Source organism: Pundamilia nyererei, unplaced genomic scaffold, assembly GCF_000239375.1.
Source record: "Pundamilia nyererei isolate P.nyererei 1_Seehausen unplaced genomic scaffold, PunNye1.0 scaffold00021, whole genome shotgun sequence".
Classification (NCBI taxonomy): Eukaryota; Metazoa; Chordata; class Actinopteri; order Cichliformes; family Cichlidae; genus Pundamilia; species Pundamilia nyererei.
Genome location: NW_005187422.1, coordinates 2,247,352 through 2,272,423, shown reverse-complemented (window position 1 = coordinate 2,272,423; position 25,072 = coordinate 2,247,352). Strand labels below are relative to the sequence as shown.

The window sequence follows — 25,072 nt, the reverse complement described above, 5'->3', positions numbered from 1 at the left end:
CAGAAAAACCCTGTGTGATGTTTTGTTGGTTAAAGAAAACTTCTATTGTGTGTGTGTGTTTGTAGGGCTGAATATTGGCATCCACCTGTGACTGATCCTGACACAACTTTTCTTTGAAAGGATAAGTGTGTGTGTGAGAGTGTCTGTGTGTGTGTGTGTGTGTGTGTGTGTGTGTGTGTGTGTGTGTGCGTGCCTCACCTAGATGAGAGGGGAGGTGCTTCCCATTAGCCAGCAGGCAGAAAGTGATGCTGACGCTGGAGGTTTAAGACAGACACAAATATTTTTTAAAAATTAGCATGCAGAGCTAGCAGGGATGTCTTGACTTTATTTGAGCCGTAGCTCTGTCTTCCTCAGAAAGTATCCCCTATTCATAGATTTATTGTTTTGGGGTTTTTTCCCTGCACTAAGACAGTGTGCATTAAGCATCTACAGTATGCCTCTATCAGGCAGCTGTTCAGTAAATAAAGTGAATAATTATGGTTCTTCTCTTACAGAGACCAAATAAAAGGGTCCTTTGATGCTACCTGTGCTTATCCTAAGTCAAAATCAAACTGTATCATTTTTAATTGTTAATAATTCATTTAAAAAAATCTAGTATTGTGCTTCTTAAATGAGAAATAGCAGAAAAAGTGTGAGAACCAGTGTATCTAAATTGATGCTGTGCAATAAATTCAGATACAGATTAGAAGGGCCAAATTCAGTCTAAGACTGTTTGCAACCTTCTGAAGACCAAATTCTGCAGAAAGTAATCTGATGACAGAAAGTACTCCCTCTCTTAAAGTTTAGGATTGTATGTATTAAGCGATAATTTAAAAAAAACTTATCTGATTCTTAGCAGGTCTTAAAATTAGGAAAATTCAACCTCAGATGAACCATGAGAAGATGTTTGGTCATAATGCACAGCACCACATTTATAGAGAACATCTCATAGAACTGCAGCACCACCAAGCACATTGTTGAGTTGAGCATGAACTAGTCTGTACACCAAAGTATTCTAGAGTCAAATGTGAGGCCGTCTGTCTGACAACCAAAGTCTGGCCAAAATCGGGTCATGGAACGATCAACGATCGCAAGCACAGCAGCAAATCTACAACAGAACGGCTGAAAAAGAAGAGAGTCAAGGTGTTACAGTGGTCCACTCAAAGTCCAGACCTCAAACTGGCCAAGATGGTGTGGTAGGACCTTAAGAGAACTGCACATAAACAGATGCCCGCAAACCTCAATGAACTGAAGCAACATTGTAAAGTAGAGTGGGCAAAGATTCCACCACAATGATGCGAAACTAGGTCATACGGAAAATGATTACCTAAAGTTATTGCTGCTAAAGGTGGCTCTAGACACAGGTGGGTTTAAGTTTTTACACACTGCATTTGAGCTTTTTTTTAAAAAAAATATAATAAAATAGTTTAGTGTTGTTGTTTTGCTTTTATATTTGCCTAACTTTAGAACCTGCTAAGTACTAGATGTTTGTTATTATTACCTCACTATATAACCGTAGAACTGAAATACGGTAGATTTTCTGTGTACCGTGACTGTAACATTATACTGGACAAAGCAGAAGGTGTGATGGGAAACGATGCTCACAGAGGGAAATGGATGGTTGGATTAACCAGTTAAAACAAGAAGATCCACTGCTCCGCTCCTGCAGTCAGCAGGGGTGGCAGATTGGTAGAGATCAGAATAAAACACTGGAATGCTCCAGTCTATGTTTATGCAACATCCCCAGACAGCTTTCAATTAGATACGAAAATGTTGTCAGTTTGATCTGATTCTAAATTAATTCCAGCCATCCTTGGCCATTTACTTGCATTTAAACCAAAGTAAACACTGACTCTAAATGTGCTGGAATAATAACACAAAGTCAGCACTTAACAATTACACTATGTGCTTGAATGGTGCACATAAAAGCACAGGAAACAAGCTGTGTAAATCTGTTTGGCGACACCTGGGAGCTGCTTGGCATCTCGTTGGATCACGTTCTTCATATGTTTTCAGGAGTTTTGTCATTTCGTGAGATCTACTTCTCCTCTGATTGTACACAGATTTATTTATCCTCTCTAGGCAAACTTGTGATTTGTAAGTTTGGGTTATGTTTGACTTCACCCTCACAGACATGGTTAGGCACAATTCATCTCAGCTGGACACATGACCAGCTGATATGCAACATCACCATGTTCTACAATCCTACTCCCACTGCTTACTCTAAAGTCTTTCACTGAAACCCCCAACCGGTCGCAGCAGATGGCCCCGCTCCTCCCTGAGCCTGGTTCTGCTGAAGGTTTCTTCCTGTTAAAAAGGAGTTTTTCCTTCCCACTGTCACCATGTGTTTGCTCATAGGGGATTGTCTGATTGTTGGGGTTGTCTCTGTATTATCTTAGGGTCCTTACCTTAAAATATAAAATGCCTTGTGCAGAACCAAGAGCAAAAAGAGCTACAGTCTAACACCTCAGACACCCGAGCTTTATCCCCTCCGTGAGGGAATTTAAGTGAAAAGTAAAAATTCTTGTCATGTTTAATATTAGCTGTTGTAACTATGGAAACACATGAAAGGTCCCTTTTAGGAGCTCTAGCTTTGAAATGCACACACGTACATGAATGAACATCGTGTTCATTCATTCCATAAAACTTACAAGCCTTTTCCAACCTTTTCAAAGCCTCTGTCTCCTTCCCAACTCTCTTTTCATTCCTCCATGTAGCTACTCCACCTTTCTCCCACCTCCCCATCTTCTCCTCTCTCCCTCTGTTTCCGTTTTGTTTCCACGGCAGCAAAAAATACAGCAATAAGCATGAAAACAAGACTCGCTTGTATCAACATCAGAGTCAGATACAAAGACACCAGGCAGCTTGGCAAACACCCCACAACAGCATTTAAAGGTTCCACACTGAATCCGATGGTTAAAGTGAACTTGTGGAAAGAGCTTTATTGGGACTGAAAGCTGGGAGAATTTTACTCCTTGTTTTTCCACTGATTCTAAGAATACTCTGTGTTCAGAGGAGGAAACTGGCAAACATGAAGTCATTTGACATTCTCTTGAGGTAAAGCACTGACTAAGATGTGTGTTACATAATTTAGGAGATGCTCCATAACCTCAGAGAACTCTTGAGTTGCTCTTAAACTTTTTTGGTAGACCTTTAAAGAAACTTCCACTACAGCGGTGAGTGCCAAAGGCTCGATCACACTGTGTATAATCCACCTATTAATAAGCATATGTTTCGAACTCTGAACAGGAAAATACCTTACCAAGACACAGAAAGACTTTTATTCCCTGTGGTCAGCATGCAGTGCTTCTCCTCCTGGTTGAACATGGTCGGCTGTACTGTGAGAGACGCGCTGGCGTTCACTATTGGCCGAGCTCTGATTGCAGACACGAGACAAGAATGAGTAGAATGGTCTGCATGATTGTGATTACGTTACTAAAAGTTTAAACATACCTGTAGAGGACAGCTTTATCTACCCCAAAAGCACCGACAATCAGGTCTGCGAGAAGAGGAAAGTGACTTAAATCAATAAATGAAATGAAACAAAGAAGAATCGTTGATAGAGATCTGTTGGAGCCTTTTCTGCAATACCTGGGTACCCGTTTTGATCTAGATCTCTGTTGCCTCGCACAGTAAAGCCAAAACTGGCTGGGAAAGAGCTGAAAGCCCACTGGCCCGAGAGCATCTGAGTGGGGGTGTCCTTCAGTCCTCCAACATGACCGTTGTAGATGAAAACCGACCCCTGCTGGTCGTCTCCTCCGTACGGACAGCCGATAGCCACGTCTGATCATAAACAGCAATAAGACTTTGTTAACTACATGTATATTATTATGCAAGGCAGCACAACACACTTATATTCCTTCAACAACAAAATAATGAAGAACAATTGTTCTAGGACTGACAGTTGTTTTTCAAGGAGCAGACTTCAGTCATTTGCTGTGTTTATTGGTTATTTACATTGTTAGACTTTGGCTGAATCTTGAATGAATGAAGTGTAGACTCTGTCAGTGTGTCTGTTAGCTCAGCCAAGTTATCATTCACATTTGGAAAAGCATCTGAGGCAGTTTAAACGAGTGCTGAAACATGAAATCAGTCACTACACCCTTTCCCTTATACTGACTCAGTCATGTAGGAAATAAACAAACACAACATTTGGCTCTTTATGCTGCGCAAATGTGAGGATTTGCTTTTCCCTGTTTATATGATTGGCACTTTTCACCCTTTTCTCTATCTTTTTATAGCATGAAACAACCAAAGAAGAAACTCATTAGACAAATGGACACTTGAATGCAGATCTGTATGAAAGAAACTACTTCATGGGACAGAAACCAAATCTAAAAAAACAAACGGAGTGCAGTATTATTTCTGGTAGGCAACAAAGTTCACCTCAGCCAGCACTCCCAACAGATCTGCTAATCTGCCAGCCCACAGACAGTTGAGCTGGTACACTTCTTATTTGCACACAAGAGGGCCACTTTTGGCTAAAGGCTTCACCACAGCAAGTAGCTCTGCAGGTTTTGTTTCAGAAACATTTTCATTTATATTTGACAACGCCAAAGGCTTTTGTGTCTCTAGTTAGAACTGAACCAGGAACCTTCTGCTTGCCAGGAAAACCACTACACTCTCATGTCATATTGCCAAAATCTCATATAGTGGCTCCTTTAAGGGTGCTTTAGCATTGATCCTGTTTCCTTTGCAACCCACCTTTACCCCAGATTATCAATTTCATGCTATTTCTGACTTAATCAAGGTTATGTCTTTTGTCAGTTAGGCCTTTTCTGTTTCTGCAGCTCTCCCATCACGTACTGTATGCCTGGAATTTCAGGGAGGAACAAGAACAGAACCATGCATCTGAAAATAAATGACTCCAGATGGAAAAATAATCTTACTTTAACTAACGTGGTCTCAAAAGAAAAGGTGGCATGGTGGTGAATGATGCCTCAAATTTAAAAAAAGCCTTCCTTTTTCTCCAGATGCACTAGTTTCCTCCCACAGTCCAAAGACGTGCATGTTAGGTTCAACAATGCGCCTGTGAGGCTGTCTGTATCTACTGTATGTGTTAATGGTGTAATGAACTGGAAACTTGTCAAGGGTTTAACTCTCCCTCTACACCATGCTCCAGTTTCCCTGCACCCCTAAGCTGTGTAAGTGGTTAAGACAATGGGTGGATTTTCCAATAGAATTACATAAGTTATAGTAAAGTATGTTCAGAAATGGGGTTATGATCTATAGTGTAACAACTGAGTTATTTTGTCTCGTTCTGGTCTATGTTCAGCACATTCTCTATGATGCAAATTTACCATTGAAACCATCTTGGTTGAGGTCACCCAACGGGGCCAGAGAGGTGCCAAACCGGCTGAAGGCCTGAAGACCCAGGAGGTGAGACTGACTTGGTTCCAGCTCCAGAGGACCCCTCTGTAGATACACATACACTTTTCCCAACTCCTCCAGACGCCCGTTAGACCCCCGATGCATGAACAGCGGCGCTCCCACCACCAGGTCATCCAGACTGGAGTTATGGGCAAAAAGCAAATTATGAAGCTTTATTCTTTCCCCATGAAGACAACAGGAAGACCCTGTACCCTCAATGACACCTCAATATACAGGGTGGGCCATTTATATGGATACACCGTAATAACATGGGAATGGTTGGTGATATTAAAGTCCTGATTGTGGCACATTAGTATATGTGAGGGGGCAAACTCCTCAAGATGGGTGGTGACCATGGTGGCCATTTAGAAGTCGGCCATCTTGGATACAACTTTTGTTTTTTCAATAGGAAGAGGGCCATGTGACACATCAAACTTATCGGTAATGTCACAAGAAAAACAATGGTGTGCTTGGTTTCAACATAACTTTATTCTTTCATGAGTTATTTACAAGTTTCTGACCACTTATAAAATGTGTTCAATGTTCTGCCCATTGTGTTGGATTGTCAATGCAACCCTCTTCTCCACCCTGTATATCAATAAAGAGTTGTTTTGATGACCAGTAAACTGTATAGGCAGAGATCACCCTGATTAACGTCTGATGCACCCCAATAATTTTGTTCTGGAAGCAGGTCTGACAGAAACCACTCTGTTTAGAAAAGAGTAACAATAGTTACCCTTGTACATAAATTAATTACCAGAAAATCCATTGTTTTGTTTAAATTTAAAGAAAGAAACTTGATGTAATGTATGAGTTTTAATTTGCATCATATTTGCTACATCCGATATTTTTTGTAATTGCAGTTGTTTAAAAGGTGTTGTGGAATTTGGGGGGTTTTCAGAGGAAAAGCACACTTGGCTTCACAGGGTTAAATGAGGACAGGATGAGAAAATTAGGACATTAACACAGACAATAAGATACAAAGAGTCTAATTTGAGTCAAAGCCACATAATCAGAGAATGATTTTAGGTGCTCCCCTTTTAGTATTTGCCTTTAACACACAATGAAATGAAAAAATGCATTTTTTCATTTCAAAATGTAATCCTCCTTTTCCCTCTTATGTAAATTTAGGAGTTTGCAGCATTGTGACTCAGCTTGAGATTAACGTAATCAAATGTGATTTGCGGTGACTAGCTAAAAGGGCAACTCATATAAAACTGCACTGACTGTTAGCTAGCGCAGATAGCTGATTTTTGCGTGTGTGGATTTCATCTGGAAATAATAAAGTCTGCCACTACATTTACATTTGAGCTTTCTCGCTAAGCCACGACTACTTCTCTCACAGTCCAACCATAGATTTGATTTAAATGCCTGTTGTATTCAGTTTCATTTAGCACTATGTCACACTACAGTTGCTAAATATGGCCTAACTGCCCTTTCACTGTGACTTCCAGTAACATTAACATTCTGGAAAAGCCTCTTATTCTACACAGATGCTGTACAGTGTGTTGAGTCCTTTGAGTGAGGTTAACACTGTATGTGACATCATGACTGAAAGTGTAGAGCGGAACAAAGAAGGGTGTGAGCTTTAGAACGTTCTCAGGGTTTAACTTGCTACACTGTGACTCTTCTACTAGTAAATGTTGAAATTCTAAAAGAAGAAGGGAGTGAGGAAGTGAGAATGGCAAAAAAAACTCATTGCACAGAACAAGAATACTCTCGGGGGGAAATTTTAATGACACATTAGAAAGCATGAGTAATTGAACCACTGTGGGAAATGTCCAAAAGTCACACTGTTGACCTCTGTTTCAATTGTTTTTAGTTTCTTGTTTTAGCTGATCGTATCTCTCCCATTTCATCACTCACTGCTGATATTTTGTGCCACCATGACAGTCGCTTACCCGTCGCTGTTGATGTCAGTGGTTGCCACTGCGTAGCCAAAGTAGGACCCCATCTGGAATGCATTACAAACAAGACCCAGTTAGTCTGTAATCATACCACAGCGCACAGATCCCTTTCTTTTCTTTCATTTTCTCTCTCTACGTTTCCTTTTTATCTTTCCACCACCACCCCCAGAAGCTTTCTTTTTCTCTCTCAATCCCACAATCCCCTGGGGTCTCCTCTTCTCTCTTTTCATGGGGTTCAGTGTTGATGCTCCTGTAAGGTAGGGGGTCTGAGGATTGATAACTACAACTCCTTTAAAGCACACCCCAAGAAAATGCTTGTGGGACTTGGGCTTTCCGGTTTAATTTCATGCCATGTATGAGCATGTATGATAAATAAGGGTCACGTTACATCCTCGTTTGACTCTGATTTCAAAGTGATTTGTAGTATAGCGTCACTGAAGGGTTTCCAACACTTGAAACCTTTGTGAAAAACAACACTGAATTGCTGGATTGCTTTCCCGTCATGCACATGCAAAGCAGCTCGTAACATAAATCACTGAGGCTCAGGATAAAGTTCTAATGCAGCAATGTAAAACTCTGGCATTACTGTTTTGCCCTACACTTAAAGTCCAAGAAAACAAAATCAAGTGCTCTGGTAATGTTCTTCTGAGGTCTGGTGAGCTGTGGTGAGAACAGCAAGCTAGGAAAAGTCAACCACTGATGGCTTTTCAGTCATCAGCCACAACGTCTGGGGTTCCTTTAATAGCTCTACAAACTGCGTCAGGTTTGTAGAGATGAGGACCAGGCCACAAAGTTCTGTAACAAAGTGGCAAAAATCAAACCAATACAGCAGTGCCAAACATGCTAAAATATTCACACATTTGTGCTGCTCGTGCCTTTTGCAGTATTTTTTAAATTGAAATCAGCTAAAAAACAAACAAACTGTGAAACAGTCCAAAATGTTTGATCTCCAGTCTTGGTGAGAAAAATTCGACACACCAGTGTCTGTGTGCATTGCAACGATACATCCAAAAAGATTCTGTTCATCTGGATGTAGCTAACCTGAATTCTAATGGTAGTTTATAATTGCCCTTCACCAAAGAAGCTGTCGCTGATGAACAAAGTGGAACACCAAAAGCAGACAAGGTTAGTGACCAAAGGTTAATGAGCAACGCAGTCAAACTGCTAACTCTGAAGTTTAATTTAAACTTCTTCATTGAATCTACGTATGTAGAGCCTACAATTTAACCTACACCCACTTTGCATTTGTACACGTGACGCTGTACCGCTCTGCAACTTTGCGTCCGAGCGACCGACGCTGTCGTTTTCAACAGCAAAGCCACACGACCTCTTGGAGAAAGGCTTTCTGGTGTGTTTTCACAGCTGATTTCTACATCACAGTCTGAGCACCCATAGAGAGACCAGCAACAGAGAGAGGAGCCTCATTAGCCGTGAGTTTACACCAGATCACTCTCACTATGACCTGACAGTTTATCCGGCGCCCTCCACCCTCAGATGGACACCTCTGAGCACTTACTGATGACCTCCCAGGCTGCGCCGCACAAACATAAACGCACGATTAGCCATATGCTTTACCATGAGTCCAGGTGTCACATGCTCTCGCATCAGCAAAGCCTAATGACGTAACTGGTATGTCACAACTCAAGCAATACCGTTACCTTTGTGTCACACGACAGTTTGTACAGGGAAAGAGTTTTTAGTTTCTGTTCCCCTTCTACAGTTTGTCTGTGACCCCACCCTAAAGTCAATTCAGTGTCAGAGTTGAGGGACAAGATTCAAATTTAGCTAAATTAATAAAACCAAAATGTGTGACAAAAATTGTCCTTTTCATTTACTGGTTTTAACCTACATTTTTAAGCAAATACAATAAACACAGAAGGAAAATTTATTCTGGATGTAAATGAAACATGTACTCATATTTACATTCGAGGTCAAAGGAAGGGGCTTCTGAACGCCCTCTACAAATGACTCATCACCACCCTTCAGCTTTTTCACCACTAGAGAATTGATAAATAGTATTTTAATGATAGTAAAGGGTAACGTTGTAATCTAGCACTTACATTTTCACAGAAAATTAAGTGGGTGGTTAACAGATGACATTTCACACCTTCAGCTGCACAGCGTTGAAAGTTAACATGTCAAAAATAAAGCTCGATGACTAGCTGAGCTAAATATCCCAACGTGATAAATCTGTGGGCTTTATTTAAAGGAATTCTGTTCAGCACTGGTGCTCTTCAGCTCTGACTGACTTTAAAAATGCACATCCTGAATCAATATGCTGACCACTGTCTTGGTGTCTGCTAACTCTGGGTTTGATTAACAGCTTTAGAAACTACGAGCTGTGCGTACTGTGACCTGCAGCTCTGACCCTGGCGTAGGCCTCTTCTCCACAGGGCAAATTCCTTCATCTCCAACCCTCCATTGCACATGCCACTTTAAATATAGGACCATACATGAAAACAGCAGTCAGGCAAAAAAAAACACCCAGTCACACTTGTACGTACCTGCTCCCCTGTCAGGTTTAGCAGAGATTTCAGATCACTTCCATTTAATATGGACACCTATATCAGAACAGAAGAGAGTTAGCCATTAAAACCCGTGCGTTGAGAACCTTCACGTTGCCTCACGTTTCCTATTTGTACTGCAAAAATCAAGAAGAACATAGGAACTCCTTACTAAACCATACAGCATGAGTCCTTTTGGAACTCCTGTGACAAAATCTGTGAAAAGAAAAGTAACAACATAATTATCAGATTTATTTTGGGAGGGGGGTCTGAATGTTTTGGCTTCCTGAAAGGCTAATAACACCTTTCTGTTACTACACAAACACGTTTATCGAAACAAAGCAGCAATTGCCGCACTCAGCCATGCATTTTGGTTCTCAGTACTGTAAATATGACCCTCACCTTCCTCACCATCCCCGCTGAACTCGCCACTAGCCACAGAGTAACCTGCAGGAGAGAGGACAGAAACAGCTTGAAGTGGTGGATACAATAAAAGTATATTTTTGCCTACATGCCTTAACCCTGTGAGGTGGAAATCATCATGACACCAACACTAACGCTGCCCCATCAGAATATGTTGTTTTTGTGTTTTGAATTGTTCTTGTAAGTCTTGGTAACCATGGGACAAAAAAAAATCATCATTCTGACTGTCGCTCATCAAAAGCTTATTTCCATTTTTCTATAAACATTAATCCGAAAAAATAATGTAACCCTTTTTATTAATCTTTGAGGTCTAAGTCGGTGGTGACCTCAGCTTTAACCCTAACTCTAACCATCAGACTAAGTCATTTTTTTAAAATACATTTTTTCACAAGCAAGCAGAACCACAGGGCTATCTACTGGCCAATTATACACTACTTATACCACACTACACCTGTACTTAGGCAATGCTATGAATACTGTGAGGTATTATACACAGAATGACAGCAAATAAACAATAAAAATAAATGTATTCTTGGGAAAAAAACTGCAAATAGTTTGTGATGCATTGACAAGATGTAAGCATACATGCAACATAAGGGCCCTCAAAAATTGATATGTCTTTTAAAAAATTGATTTTAAATCCCAGTTGTTTGGATTTTTGTATATATCATGTTGATTTGGCCCCCCAGAGTGTGATCTTCCGTTTGCATGTGTTTGTTTCACATCACGTTCAACGCACGGCAGGTCTTAAACATCACAGGCATTCAACTTAACTGACGACAATTCATTCCAGTAAAGCTGAAAATGTTTTTTTATTTTGTCAAACTTCATTGTAAATTTTCAGTGTTTTGTGGGCATTGTTGATCATTCTTCTGTTACTCAAAGAATAGATATAATTATATATAGATAACAAAGACTTAAGAAAAGGTCGGGCTTATGCTGGGAATGGTAAAGGTGCTTCCTTACCCAGGTAACTGTCATCATAGCTTCCCTGCACCTGTCGGGTTTGAATCTGCCCGGCGACCGACAGCAGAAAGTAGGCAGGATAGTAGGCCTTAACGATCTCCTCTGTAGTGGCAGAGATCAGCTGACCTTCAGAACAGACCAGTAACAAAGGGTCGTGAGGCATGTGTATCTTGAACTTTGGTTCCCAATTATTTATCCATTCTCCATGAAGAAGAAAACAACACTGGAGGATGTGTTCTAAAACAGCCATACGGCATCACATTCCTCTCAGCTCACCTTGCCAGTAAAAGCTGCCTGGTCCTCCAAGCACAACCCTCCCATCCTGAAAAAAACAAACACACAACTGAGCTGAGGAATCTGTGTGTCACCAGTTTCAAATAAACTGTGCATGTTTGGTGCACACAGTGTAATCGCCACTGCTTTGATCAGCCAAAAGAGAGAAACACTGACCATGTTCCTGCATAAAACTAGCAAACATTTCTCTTACCTTGGTGAAGTCAGCACTGAATCCCCCCTGACAATAGCCCTGTCCAGCAGGTCCATGTCTTTCTGCAGTGAGCAGCAACAAAACATATTAAATATCAATACGTTTATTGAACAACAACTTCACGTTGTTCATAACATCTCTGCTAATAATGGAGTTGCAACCTTTGACATCTGAAGTTAGGGGTAGGGTGCCAATTAGATTAACTCTCTAAGGTTTAAGTTGTCATAAGAGAACCCAAACCCTGTGTAATCCAAATATATACCTTTGCTACCAAATTGTTATCCTGAAGCTTTTCAGAAATAATCACTCTGACATGCATCAAACACAAACATAGAGTTGGAGTGGGGTTACGGTTACGGTTAGCACCTGTGATGGCTTATATCATAAGGTACAATGCTAAAGTGAGTGTGTAAGACTTCATTTGAAAGGTTTAACCAACATTTTAGTACAAATCCAACGCTAACCCTAATTGTGGGTGAGCTGCTGGTCACCTGGTGGATTAAGATGTGGAATCCCCTGAAAGGTAGCTGTTGCTGCTCTAGCTTACCTGTTCGGCATGGTGCAAACTCCACAAATCTTTTGAGGTTGTCTACAGCGAGGTAGCAGGTTCCTGTAACATCGGAGAAGGGTATGTCGTGTTCAGTCCTCCAGTAGTATCTGGGAGCACAAGCCTGGAGACCAGAGAAAGAAGACTCAATAAAAAATGTTAACTTTATTCTTAAACTTCCTTACAGTTGTTAAGCTACTAGTGCATCGAGTGTGTAACGAGACAAAAATCTGTTAAGACTCTGGACTTGCTGCCTACAGCAAGAAACTTCAATGGCCAAGTCATAGTATAGCATAAGCTGACTAGTCACCTAGCCAAACCAAATCGCCAAACAAACCAAGACGATTGTGAAGAAGTAGAAAAAAAGAGTCACTTGGCTTGTCCTGAGCTTTTGCTCCTGGTCTCTTAAGCTATTGAGTTAGCTGTTGTGTTAAAATGCAATGATAAAGTGTGCTGACCAAGCTTCACTGTTGGGTGTGAGAATGTGTTTCCGAAACCCCATATTAAAGAATTACTGACAACAAAGTCTGCACTATATGTTAACAGCTTTTCAATTAAACAAATATGCCACAGGTCACTTCAGCAATCTAGCCAATGAGCTATTCTTACCAGGACGCTGCTACCATGGGCACGCACAGTAGCTCCGAACCACTGATGAGACTTGAACTCAACCTGAGTGTTCACGTCATTTATATAAAAATACCGGTCACCTGTGAAAACACAGAAGAAAACCCAAAAGATTTATAGTCACCACACAGTTTGGTTCTCAGAAAGCAGGACTAGAAGGAAACTTCAGTGATGTCAGGAGTTGCTATTTTAACTCTGATCACCGTGTTGTGTTTGACTTTTGTGCTGTCTGGGCTTCATTTGAGAGAGTTCCCCACATGTTCTTGGCTTTTTACATGGATATTTTATGGCCTTCTTCCCGGGGTCTGCAGTCTTAATCCATCCTCCATGCTATGGCAGACATCAAACAGCTCAAAAGGACTTGGACCTTGTTGTTACTGTAACCCAAACGGTCGTATTTGATTGTCAAGATGTGTTTTAAGAAGAGGCCCTGGCAATACTAAGGCACCGATGAGGAAAGGTTTGGTGGAGTGTAAGGAGAATGTGCCAAAGAGTTTTAATCTTGCAACTTCAGCAACATTACACCTCCAGATTTTTGCTTTTTCAGGGACATTCTGTTAAAATAATTAATTTGGGAAACTAAGACAGTTTTCCAAGTTCAACTGCTTTTCCTGGTCCACAAAACTTGACTCAGCTGAGCCAAGTTGCCTTTATGTCCTTTGGAGCACAGTTAAAACAAGAACCACTTCACTAAGTGGCAAATAAAAGTTGTAGAGATTTGCTATCGGACAATTTCTTGCACACGCATGCTTTTTGTCTCACACGCATAAAAAGGAACATTCAGGATCCCTGATCGCTTAACAAACCCTAACGCCTTCTGCATGCCTGAATGAGAACACTTGTCTTCAGTCCCTGTTTAAGCACTCAAATAATGTAAATTATACTTATAATGTGGCTTTAACTGTAACCTTAACCGTGGTGATTTTCTTGATATATGTTCCTGCTGTCTCTACTAGAGTGGTGACATTAAACTCTCCTGGCTGCAGTTCAGTGTGCTTGTTTGGTTAATGGAGTCTGGCCTACGTCCTCCAACACACCATTAATCCTGAGGCCTGAAATGGGAAAAGCGAGACTACTGAATGTAAATGTATGTGGTGTGCGACTGTAAGCGTGGTTTTAAGTGTTTTCTAATACACTATATCAAGTTTCCGAGACCATTTGTGTTTGTAAACATCTTGCGAGTGTATATTTATGTGCGCAGAGTTTGCACAGCCACATTTCTCGGTCTGTGCAAACCACAATTTGATATCAGCACGCAGTCGGTCGTGATAAGTTACACCCTCTGATCCTCAAACGGTGGTCCTTATCGTTTCCTGCATTTCTGATGGAGGTGATTGTTTTCCTGGCAGGGCCGGGGGAAGGCCGGGTCCTCTGGGGTCCTTGTCCCCGTAATGACTCTGCGCTAATTAAAGAGCACTCACAACACTGGGCCCCGAGTCGAGGAGAAAAATCAAAGCTCTGTGAAAACACTGCAAACGCAGCTCATTGCCCAAAATGGAAACCTTAGAGAGGGGTGGGGTTGAGGAAAGACTCAGTCACCATTAAAACTCAGGAAAGACATCAAAGGCTAGTTTCAATCAAAACACATGGCCCCTAGATCGGGCGATGGAAGATGGCAGGGAGCCGCACTCCTGACCTCAAGGTCAAGCACAGCGGCGCTTAACTGGGGGAAGCTACCCATAGCTTCTCTCAGCCACTTTAATGGCGAGGTAAAGACAGCTGTGCGTTTACTACACATTCTGTTTCAACTATTTCACGGTACCTTTGGGGAAAGTGACATTTTAATACTGTGGAACAATATGACCTACGAGCCACTGCTGTGATTATGATGTAGGGAGAATCGTCTCCCTTGGATTTTAAATATTGAGCATGATTTTTATCTGTGCCGGTGCAAAGAAGACAACCGTTAATTTAGATTTAACGAGACACCCTACCTTGCTTGTCAAAGCTGATAATGGTGCAGTTATTTTGGCTCCACGGGCACATGTACACAGCTCCTCCTTCAGTGACGTTGGGCTGGCTGGTGTTGGCTTTCGGGGCACCGATCAAAATGTTGATGCTGGAGCAGCAGAAAAGAAAATATGACCAATTTCTGTACAGAAGCGTAATTCCAAAACTATATCTACATACATTTTTTGGTGATCTCAAGACAGTAAGAAAGTCATGAACCCTTCCTGGCTGTAGCTTCTAGACATGAACACAGAAATGATAATATCCTTTCACTTGAGCAAGAAATCAAATATGTCCATTTCCCCAAATGCTGCACAATTCCTTTAATCAGAACTCAAATGATGACAAAGAGGAAACCAGACTCTGACAGTCTGTACTGCCGGCTATGAAAACACAGCCATAAAGATTTGAGAGGTTAGATCACATTGTTTTGTTTATGGAAGTTTGTAAAGTTCAGCACAACTGTTTCATAGAGGTATGTTAAGAACATTTAAAGAGCAATTTGTAGCTATTACCTCAGCATTCCCACCGATCCCTGCCATTACCAGTTACTTTTACACCAGATGTTAGATACAGTTACAGGACGTTGTCTGGCACTGCTAAACATAAATCTACAGACAACACCAAGACTTATAGTCATTTATCCTGCCCTCCATTTTAATGCTCTGACCCCAATCTGAATCCTAACTTTAACTCCAGGCCGAGGAAATAAAGATATGCAATTTTTGTTCTCCCAAGTCTTTGCAACCAGGGGTGAAATTAACTGATATACATAAAAAAAATGTACATTTTTTCCCAAATAAGTCCAGTTTGCCTCCAAAATTAGTAGTTTCGCCTTCTACACATTAGTCTGTGAAGTCACTGAAGGTTCACTTTATACCCCTCTGTGGTTTCTATTGGCAAACTTAAAAGGCAGTTTTTTCTGCACCTGCAATCTGCTTTGCAACCCACTTTAACCCAACTCTTCCTTTCATCCTGTGTCTGACTTAATGTCATGTATGTTGTCTACTAAAAGCTCAGAGTGCTGCATAAGTCCCAGTCCAGCTTTGTCTATTCTGGGCTACAGTTTTGTTTTGCTCCAGCTTCATGTTCTCACATGAAAGGTAGAAAAAATCCCAGAACAGAGCCTTCAAATATAAATTGGACCTTGGACCTATCCTGGTTATAGTTAATTTTCTGTTCTTATATTTTGTCCTACGTAGGTGACTGTGACCTGTTTGGAAATTATAGACTCAAAGTGTTGCGATGACAACACGTTGGTCCCAGAGTATTGTAGCTCTTTTTCACTTTAATGAATGGCAATCATCTTTCTCAAAGCCTTGTTTAGGTATGGTTTTAGCCTTTGATTTGTTTAGAAAGACAAAGACGTGGTCATTTGCTTTTTTGTCTTACAATAACGAGAGGCTATTTATGCAAATACAGTAACTCAGTGTTTTCACTTAGCGCACAACCATGTGGCAGCTCCTTTAGGTTAAAGAGATATAGATTTCTATCTCTCAGTTATTACTTTCGTGCTGAACGTGCTTTTGCTTTGTAGCTAGAAAATTAAACAAACATTGGTGGAAAAACTGGGAAAGTAGACAAGAAGTATCCTGAGATGGTTGTGCATATTTTCATGATATACTCTGGAAATCAACAAAGCAATAACACACATTAATGTGACCTATCAAAAGCTGTTCTAAACATTTGCTTGCATGGATATGGATAAATATCATGCAAATATATACCTACACCTGTTATTCATGCAGCCCTGCTAAAAAACCCCAGAGCCAATGGCACAGCTTAAGACAGTGGTGACTGATGACATTAGCAGATATCAGACAGACTCTGTACTCTCCCCATCCCCCAAAATGTCTTAGGAATATTTACACGGCTGGATGAGCTTTCCTTATAAACCATTCACTCCACAGCCACTAAGGAGTGCAGGGTACAGGCTTTCAGTGGCTCACTTTTTCAAATCAGTATATAACTTTTATTCACTCTCTGAGGTGACTAAAAACACTAGAGCTACAAATCCTGAACAATAGGATGTTTATCAGTAGAATGACACTATTGAGCCCCGAAATTACAGGATTCCTTTTCTTGAACTCATGTTCAACAGGAACAGCTGCAAACAGGAAAGAAGCTCAGGAGCAGTACAACGTATAATTTTTAGTGAAAGATTTATGACCTCCATTGAATTTACTCACAGTCACATTATTCCAAAATAGGTTGTGTCCTAATGGTGGCATATTTATACACAAAATTATATTTATTTGTGTAGTTTCACCACATCGGGTCTGTAAAATGATCCAAACAAAGAACTGGTAGAACTGCTCATGACCTACAGGCCTATTGATCCCGTGATAGGGATCAGTACTGTCTGTAGACACAACCTGATTAGCATGGTTGGGAACTGCTGACGTGCATCACAGTGCTGTCACTGTTCAGATTTTTTAAGATTTTATCAGGGTTCTTATAATAAACAGGATATGGTGTTTACATGAACTGGACCCCCATACCAAAAATCTGCTGTATTTGGTTAACATGTAAATATACTCACTGAACTCACACATCTGCGTGTGGCCCCGAATTCCCTGAAATACTGCTCCCTTAGTGTCTTTACACTTGTGACCATGAGATCATTACTGAACCTCTATGAGTAATCAGAGCAACAGGCAAGTGTAATAACCGAATCTCCAAAACTGAACCAAAGTAGTGGAAAAAAAGAATATTTTGGTGGCGGTAATAGACTACAGGAAGTTATAAATCTTGGTATTCTAAACGTCTGTAAGAAATTTCATTTCAACACTGCAGACTGTAGCCTGGATGTAGCCACATTACATTGGTTATTAGTTTTCCTTAAAAAGCCTCAATACAGCATTTTGTTCACCAACACGTACGTTTTTCTGGAGCCAGTTTTCAGCTGCTGATATAGATATCTGCTAATCAGTGTTAAGTAACAAACCAATACAGTGTGAGAAATTCCCTCATGACCTCTGAAGCACTGCGTACTGTAATACTGGAAGGACCATTAGAAATTAAAAAGAATCAATTTATTATGCAGTATTTATGAACAGGGAAACTATCCAAACAAAATGTAAACCGGCTTTATAATAACGTTGAGTTGTGTGTTTTAACAAGCAAGACAAAAGCAAAACAGTCCACTACAGTATCTCACTAAGATGAACACATATAATTAGTATGTAATATATAATTTTTTATACATCCTTCAGTCCATGAATAGCCATATAGTCAGTGACACCTTAAAGGCAATCGCACATAAAGCATCTTAGGTGTTTGGCAGCTTTATTGTTCTCTAGATCCTCCTGGTGTCGAAAACTTTACAGTCATGGCAAAAAGAAAGTACATGCTGTGTCTGTTCTAAGATTTTATATATCAAGACATAATCAGAAATTATCAGTGTCATAACATTAGGCAAATATTACCTGACACATGCCATATTACACTGTGTCAGTATTTGCAAAATAGCTGTATGTAAAAAACTAAGGACACCCCATGTTTCAGTAGCTTGGAGACCCACTTTTGGCAGCAATAACTTGAAGTAATAAATAATCGTTTGCTGTATGATTTCATTGGTCTCATATTGTGGACCTGCTCTTCTTTACAACACAGTTTCAGTTCACTGAAGTTTGCATCACACCATTTCAGGGTCACTGCAAAAAATACTGATTTGCTTTTTCAACCATTAAGTTAAACACTTGCTGCTTTGTTTAGGAGTATTGTTACATTGCACGATCAAAATTGGGTCAAGCTTTAGCTGTTAGACCGACGGCCTCATATTTCACTCGTGAATGCTTTGGTATACTGAGCGGTTCATGGTTGAGTCCAGCTGCTGTAGCTGCAAAACAAGCCAAGATCATCACGCCTCCACCACCGTGCTTGTAGTTGGCATGGTGTCCATGTTTGTGCTGATATGTTGTGTTTGATTTTCTCCAAATATACACTCCACTCAATTCAATTTTATTTATATAGCGCCAAATCACAACAAAGGTCGCCTCAAGGCGCTTTATATAGAGAATGTTAGAAGAACACTGTTAAAGAAGCCTTGTGGTTGCCATGTTCTTTTTGGGGGAAAGGGGGCTTTCTCCTGGCAACCCCGCCCAACAACCCATACTTGTTCATTCTTTTTCTAATGTTACTGTCATTAACTTTGACATTTAACATGCTAACTGACGCCTGTAGTGAGTGAGCTCAACTTTGTGAATAATCTTCCGCACTGTAGAATAACGAACTACAAATGGTTTGGAAAATACCTTATAACCCTTCCCATTTATCTCTAAGATTAGTGCTGATGTCTTTTTTCCTTAGCAATATGAAAACACCTGAATGCTCCGGCACAGCAAACTGCCAAACCTTCTGCTGCATAATTCCTGTTAAATAAATAATGACCTGATATGTGATATGCCATGTTTTGTACTTCTGTCACATTCCAGATAGGACAGAATTCTTTCAGCACATGAGAAGGATTTAACTGTTTGTCTACAGCTCCGAAAGCTGTAGTAAACATTAGATGACTTTGTTCTCCAAACCAAGTCACTCGTCTGCATATTCCTAGCCTAATTAAGAAATGCTCCAAACCTCTCTAATTTTTGCATAGTTTTGATTTCCTCAAAAAGCCACAAGACTGTCATCCCAAAATGCTTCTCATTACTAAGTGAATGCATGCACTGTCCTAACAGAAAACCTAACGTATAATTATTCACCACAGCACCTGATATGAGCTAGAGAAAGCTTCCCAAGGCTCCCAACAGACAGACAGCGAAGCAACTGCCAGAATGCATGACAGCCTGCAGAAACTATCCCATCAGCAGAATGAAAATTCAGGAGTTGCATCCCTTTCCTGTGTTGTTTACTCATCGCAACGAGCACTAGATTCACAGGAAGACATTCAGCTGCATTTCTCTGCTGTCAGTACGCTTGAATTCGGTGGAAGACAAAATGTGGTATTGTTCAGCATAGGCAGAAAAAAAAGATGTGTGTAAACCAACATCTCAGGAACCACTCCACAATATTCCCTCTGACTGCCACAAGCTTAGTTGAGCAAGCTCACGTAATCTTAACCGACCTCCTTTAATGAAAATATCTACATTCATTAAACCAACATTGACTTTAGTCTGTGAGCCCCCAGGGATGACAATAGTGTAAGTGAACTCCAGCAAAAGTAGCTTTACATTTGACTTCCAATGGCTGCCAGCTACCAGCTGCTCTCCGGTGTGGTAACATAAAGCAGATTAAACCTGCAGCAAAACTGAACTACAACCCTGTCATCATCGAGGCTTGCAAACATAAAGTGCTTTTAGGTGATGTAACATATCTTCCAGAGGCTGTCAGCAGCTGTGAACAGCTGGCTAAAACAGGGCGTTTGACTGGACAAACCAACATGGATTTGTTTGTCTCCAGGGAAAAATAGAAAAATGTGGTTGAGAACTTTGAGGGTATTTGTTTCTGTCAGCTTGTTAGCAGTTCAGTTGTAACTGGTAAACTACCAGCACTAGAAGACTGTGTAGGGGGGTAATGCAGTACAATTTACTGTTAGTTGTAGATAATCAAGGTCGCTCCATCCGCCCTCTATAACACTAACTGCTGACTCTGTTGCAGCACTGACTGAACAGCTTTATCGCTGTCTTGATGCACCCTAGTCAATCTGAAAACTGATTGTGAACGGTCACAAGGGCAACAAGATCGCAGGTTCATTGAACAAAGTTGCATTCATTTTGGTCCTGCCCTGTCTCTTTCTCTAGTGTGACTCTAGCATTCATCTGATGTACTGACCATAGACAGCACAATATAAAAGATGGATATAATCGCTATGACATCACCCACAGTTTGTGATGTTCCATTTTGAAGGCTTGATATGAGTCAGTTTGTTTGTTTTATCATTTTTGTTGTTTAGAAATCAGATGTGGCACATAAGGGGCGGGCCTGGCTTGGAAACCACATGTTCATTCGCTTGTCAATCACAATATGTCAGCAAATGAGCATCTGCTAAAATATTTTCCTTTCTAAAATTTGGAATGACCAAAATTTTCAAAATGATTGGCTGAGACCATAAACTGAGCAGGGAAGTGTTATACAGAGGACCAAAGTTTGTTTGTTTGTTTGTTTGTACTGTTTGTACTGTGACGCGGTTTTGTTTAGAGCCATTGACAGCACATTGTACAAAAGACTAAGTATTGGTGATTTATACATCTGGCTACACTGACCTCCACAAACAGTACAGTTCATGACTCAAGTAGGTTATACGAGTACATTAATGTAAAATAAATACTTTTCTGAAAGAAAAAAACTTTAAACAAATCCCTAAATTACTGCTGCTCACTTAAAAACATATATGAAGGAGGAGGGGAGGACGTAACTCAATAGGTAGAGCATTCGCCCCATGATTGGAAGGTCAGGGGCTCAAATCCACTGAAGAGCTACCCTGAGCAAGGCACCATCCCTACACACTGCTCCCCAGGCGCTGGATTGGTGGCTGCCCACTGCCTCTCTGAGTGAATGGGTTAAATGCAGAGAGTAATTTCCCTACAGGGGATTAATAAAGTATACCAAAAAAAAGAACAAGGCTTTTTTATGTGATATTTCCATACCAGCTATAAAACAGAGCAGTTTAGCCAAACCTGATCACAGTTTGTTGTGTGACAATTTAAAACACACGTGTACACGACATCGCTATAACAGCAGATTGTAACATTTTCTATTTGGCTTATGTTGTTTAAAGAAAGTAGTTTTTTCTTTTCTATTTACAGCTACTGTGGATTCAAACTGGGAAAACCAGGTTTTTCTTTTCTAGCACTACACTGAATATGTTTTCACTGACTGAGTCCCTGAAGTATTGCAGTCTACTATAAACGTTTTAGTTTTTCATGGCACTGGCCTCTCAAACAAATCTGATGCAGAACTGTAACTCGGGCTGGTTTTGCTTGATAAACTTCACACATTCTTCAAAATCACTGTGTGTGCTTTTTCCACTAGTGTCCAGAAGAGAGGAGATATGGGTGATGCTAAAGGCTGTCAGTAGGGGAAGGTTTGATCTTTAACTTCATCTCACCTGGCAGTTCCTCATCTGTCAGTAAAGAACATCGGGAAACCCTTAATGCCCCTTCAGTCTTCATTCAGAATAAGACTTGCATTTTTCTTACTTTGCTGTAGATTAACCCCCTGCTCCCTCAATCACACACAGACACACACTTGTGTGTCTGTTTCCAATCAAAGTTGGGCCTATATCCAGTGTGTGTGTGTGTGTGTGTGTGTGTGTGTGTGTGTGTGTGTGTGGGTTAGAGAGGGAGAGAGATGTATGTGTATATGCATGTGAGCTTCATTTCATACATTTCCCCCCAGCCCATGCTGTTTAAACCTTTAAAGAGCTGGGACAATGGCCAATAACACAAGTAAACACACATTTAGGCTGTGATCCAAACACAGAGATGCGTTTTTAAAATCTAAAATCTGTTTCTCATGTCAGGATTGGTGGCTCTACCAGAAAATACTGCTCTGTGTCTCAGGGTGATGTTGTAGGGGCGCTAAAAGAGAAGTGGGTTACTGCGTAAAGTAACCACAAGGACAAGATTTTAATCTTACACTAGAAATAAAAAGAAACTTTACAAACTGTAAGGAGAGCCGGAAAACTTCCCCTCGCTGACCTGGAGAAAGAATCCAGCTCTGTGGCCACTTTACCTGGATGAGTTCTTGAAAAATTCCACAGAATAGCCGAAGTAACTCCCCGGGGGTCCAGTGAAGACGACGCGGTTCTCCGTGTCCAAGTTAAAAGCGGCGCCAAGCTGAAACCAAAGCACCACTACAGGTAGAGCCAGCACGGCGCACTCACAACATTTTCCCCAAGACCGGGTAGGTGAAAGTCCAGGAACGGTACCCATCTCTTGTGCTGCGCGTCTCTTCTTTCATTGAACAGCCGCAGCGCCGCAAACGCATCATGCGTGCTGTTCCTTCCGCGGGACGCCTTTGGAGTCGTAATCATAAACTGGTGTCCTGAATATCCTCTCCTTCAGATGCAACAGGTCCGGTGTAGAGTCCCACAGTGAACGATGAACTGTAAAGGAAGAGGGTCAGAGTGAGAGGGAGGGGAAGAGTGCGGCCAGATATGGGGGTGGAGTTTTTAAATATTACCAGACAGTCTGGTTCCCAAAGAAAAAAATGCTGTAAAAAGCTAAAAGGCACGAAATCTGAAATATCACAGCAGAACCTCAAGTGTGGGCTAAAGCTCTTTACCTCAAGGCACCGAAGAGAGAAGTGGTTATTTCAGCATTGCACATAAACAGGCTACTACTGTAAGTTACAGTGACTCCAAGCTGCAGTATCAAAACTGTATTTCACTTCTACAGCAAGAGAAAATCGATTTTTGCAGTACAATAATCATACTATAAAAACTTTGCATTTTACAATACTGTAATTCAGTAATTTGATGCACATAAATATATATTAACATTTCCACTATATTATTATATAGACAAACAAAACTGCAACACATTTTAGCTAAATGCACATAAATGCTAAATGCAGTCATTTTATTAACGTTTGGATTAATGTTAGCTGAACTTTTTATTTATTCAAATGTAGCCCTGTTAAATCAATGAAACTCTCTTGTTGCCTCATTTCGATTTACATGTCAATGCTTATCTTAAACCAGAGGATTGCACAGGGTTAGAATTAGGACTATGGTTCTTACCAAAGATGGTTTAGACCTCGTAGTTAGATGCAGAAAGATGCGTGGATTCAAAAATGACAGTAGTGCTGTATTTAGAGTGTGACTTACTAGAAGAAATGTGTACAGTACAAAGTACAGTTAATATCTGTAATGTATACATAAATGTAAGGTTTCAGCACTCAGTGTATCCCATTCATCCATTCACTTCTGCTTATCCATTCAGCATTACTGGAGGCTGGAGCCTATCCCAGCTGTCATAGCAGGAGAAGCAGGGTACAACCTGGGCAGGTCACCAGGCTAACACAGGACAGTTGGCAACCACTTGCTGTAACTTTTACGGCTCCCCAACTGTTAAATATTTTACATTTAGCATAATAAGACTATTCTCTAAATGTCATTCCAATCATGTAACAGGATTTGTGACTTGGCAACTAGTTTGGAAGTCTAGCTTTTGCGAAGAGTTCATGATTGAACGATTAGGGAAAAGTGAATCCCATTACTTAACAGAAAGGAGGAAATTTAAAATGGAAACATAGACATCAGGTAGTGAAGAGCGGGGTTTTAAGCTTCTTTTTTTTATTGCTGCTGCAGTGGAAAATAAGACTATGTGACGTCTAAGAGTAAGCCAACAAGTGACATTTACTTGTGAGACATCTAAAGTTCTTATGAAGGTTCCAGATTTACCTTCATGTTTTTGCAAGATTCGACTCCTTTATGCAGTGCTACCAAATCACAGCTGATGCACTTCCAAATTTTACATTAGGTTTCAGCAGAAATACATTCCCAACGCTGCTACACTAATAAATAAAAGAACCGAACATCGGTATAAAGCTCTGTATTGCTGAAAGGAGCTGCAGATTGACGTGACAGTTCACTGGAACATTGTTACTTTGTTTTCATATTGTCATTTAACACCTCATCATTGTACCAACACTGATTATAGCTGCTCTTAGCATTTGCAAAGATCTTCCTGGAAAACATACAAAGAAGAAATGAACTCTTTTATCTTTGTTCTTGCTGTTTTGGAGTTTCACTCATCCGTGTGTAGAAAAGAGGCTGTATACTTTCAAAGTCAGACTTACTGTCAGAGTTGTGCTTTTCCTCTACCATGCAGACATGTCAAGGCAATTCGGCATGACTAAACTGGGAAAGCCCACAGAGTTCCACCTTCGGCTCAGTCTCTCGTCACTCTGCTGGGAATAAACTTTCTGCTATCATTGCAGACGTGCAGGCGAGTATACACTGTGTGATTATTAGTCTCCTTTGGTCATGGTTATGTGTATGTAAATGTGCAGCCTATAGTAATAGAGGGCCCCAGATTTGAAAAACAGTGAGTCACAATGCATTACCTGCCAAAGGCAACAGCGCTTGGACAAAGACTGTTTTCACTCGGTAAAAACACATTTTCACATGGCACAGTGGTCCTCGTAGCAACTCATAATACAACGCTTAGTTCCCCTTATAAAGTCACAAATGCCAGCTGATGTGGTAATGTGCTGGGTTTTACGTATTTCCTTGTCCAAGAATGTATTTCAGTAACAGATTTAAATAGCACATCCATGAGACTGAAGGTCTATTCATTAACTTTAATGAGTTTAAAACATTTGTGTTTCCTGTCTCCACCACTCAAAACCTATTATTTAGCAA

The 25,072-nt window shown here is 40.6% G+C and overlaps 1 protein-coding gene across 1 annotated transcript in view; it reads right to left on the bottom strand.

Moving 5' to 3' along the window:
• The window catches only part of LOC102194598 (integrin alpha-5-like), a 50,695-nt gene extending 27,859 nt beyond the window's left edge, over positions 1-22,836 (bottom strand). Inside the window, exons 1-16 of the mRNA XM_005726660.1 lie at positions 22,438-22,836; positions 14,745-14,869; positions 12,793-12,893; positions 12,184-12,307; positions 11,637-11,698; positions 11,426-11,471; positions 11,150-11,275; positions 10,163-10,207; positions 9,933-9,976; positions 9,761-9,817; positions 7,251-7,303; positions 5,280-5,488; positions 3,571-3,762; positions 3,433-3,478; positions 3,242-3,355; positions 199-254 (exon numbers count right to left, since the gene is read on the bottom strand). Coding sequence (XP_005726717.1) covers positions 199-254; positions 3,242-3,355; positions 3,433-3,478; positions 3,571-3,762; positions 5,280-5,488; positions 7,251-7,303; positions 9,761-9,817; positions 9,933-9,976; positions 10,163-10,207; positions 11,150-11,275; positions 11,426-11,471; positions 11,637-11,698; positions 12,184-12,307; positions 12,793-12,893; positions 14,745-14,869; positions 22,438-22,637 — 1,600 coding nt within the window. The 5' untranslated portion in view covers positions 22,638-22,836. The remainder of the gene's footprint in view (positions 1-198; positions 255-3,241; positions 3,356-3,432; positions 3,479-3,570; positions 3,763-5,279; positions 5,489-7,250; positions 7,304-9,760; positions 9,818-9,932; positions 9,977-10,162; positions 10,208-11,149; positions 11,276-11,425; positions 11,472-11,636; positions 11,699-12,183; positions 12,308-12,792; positions 12,894-14,744; positions 14,870-22,437) is intronic.
• Positions 22,837-25,072: the final 2,236 nt, after the last annotated feature.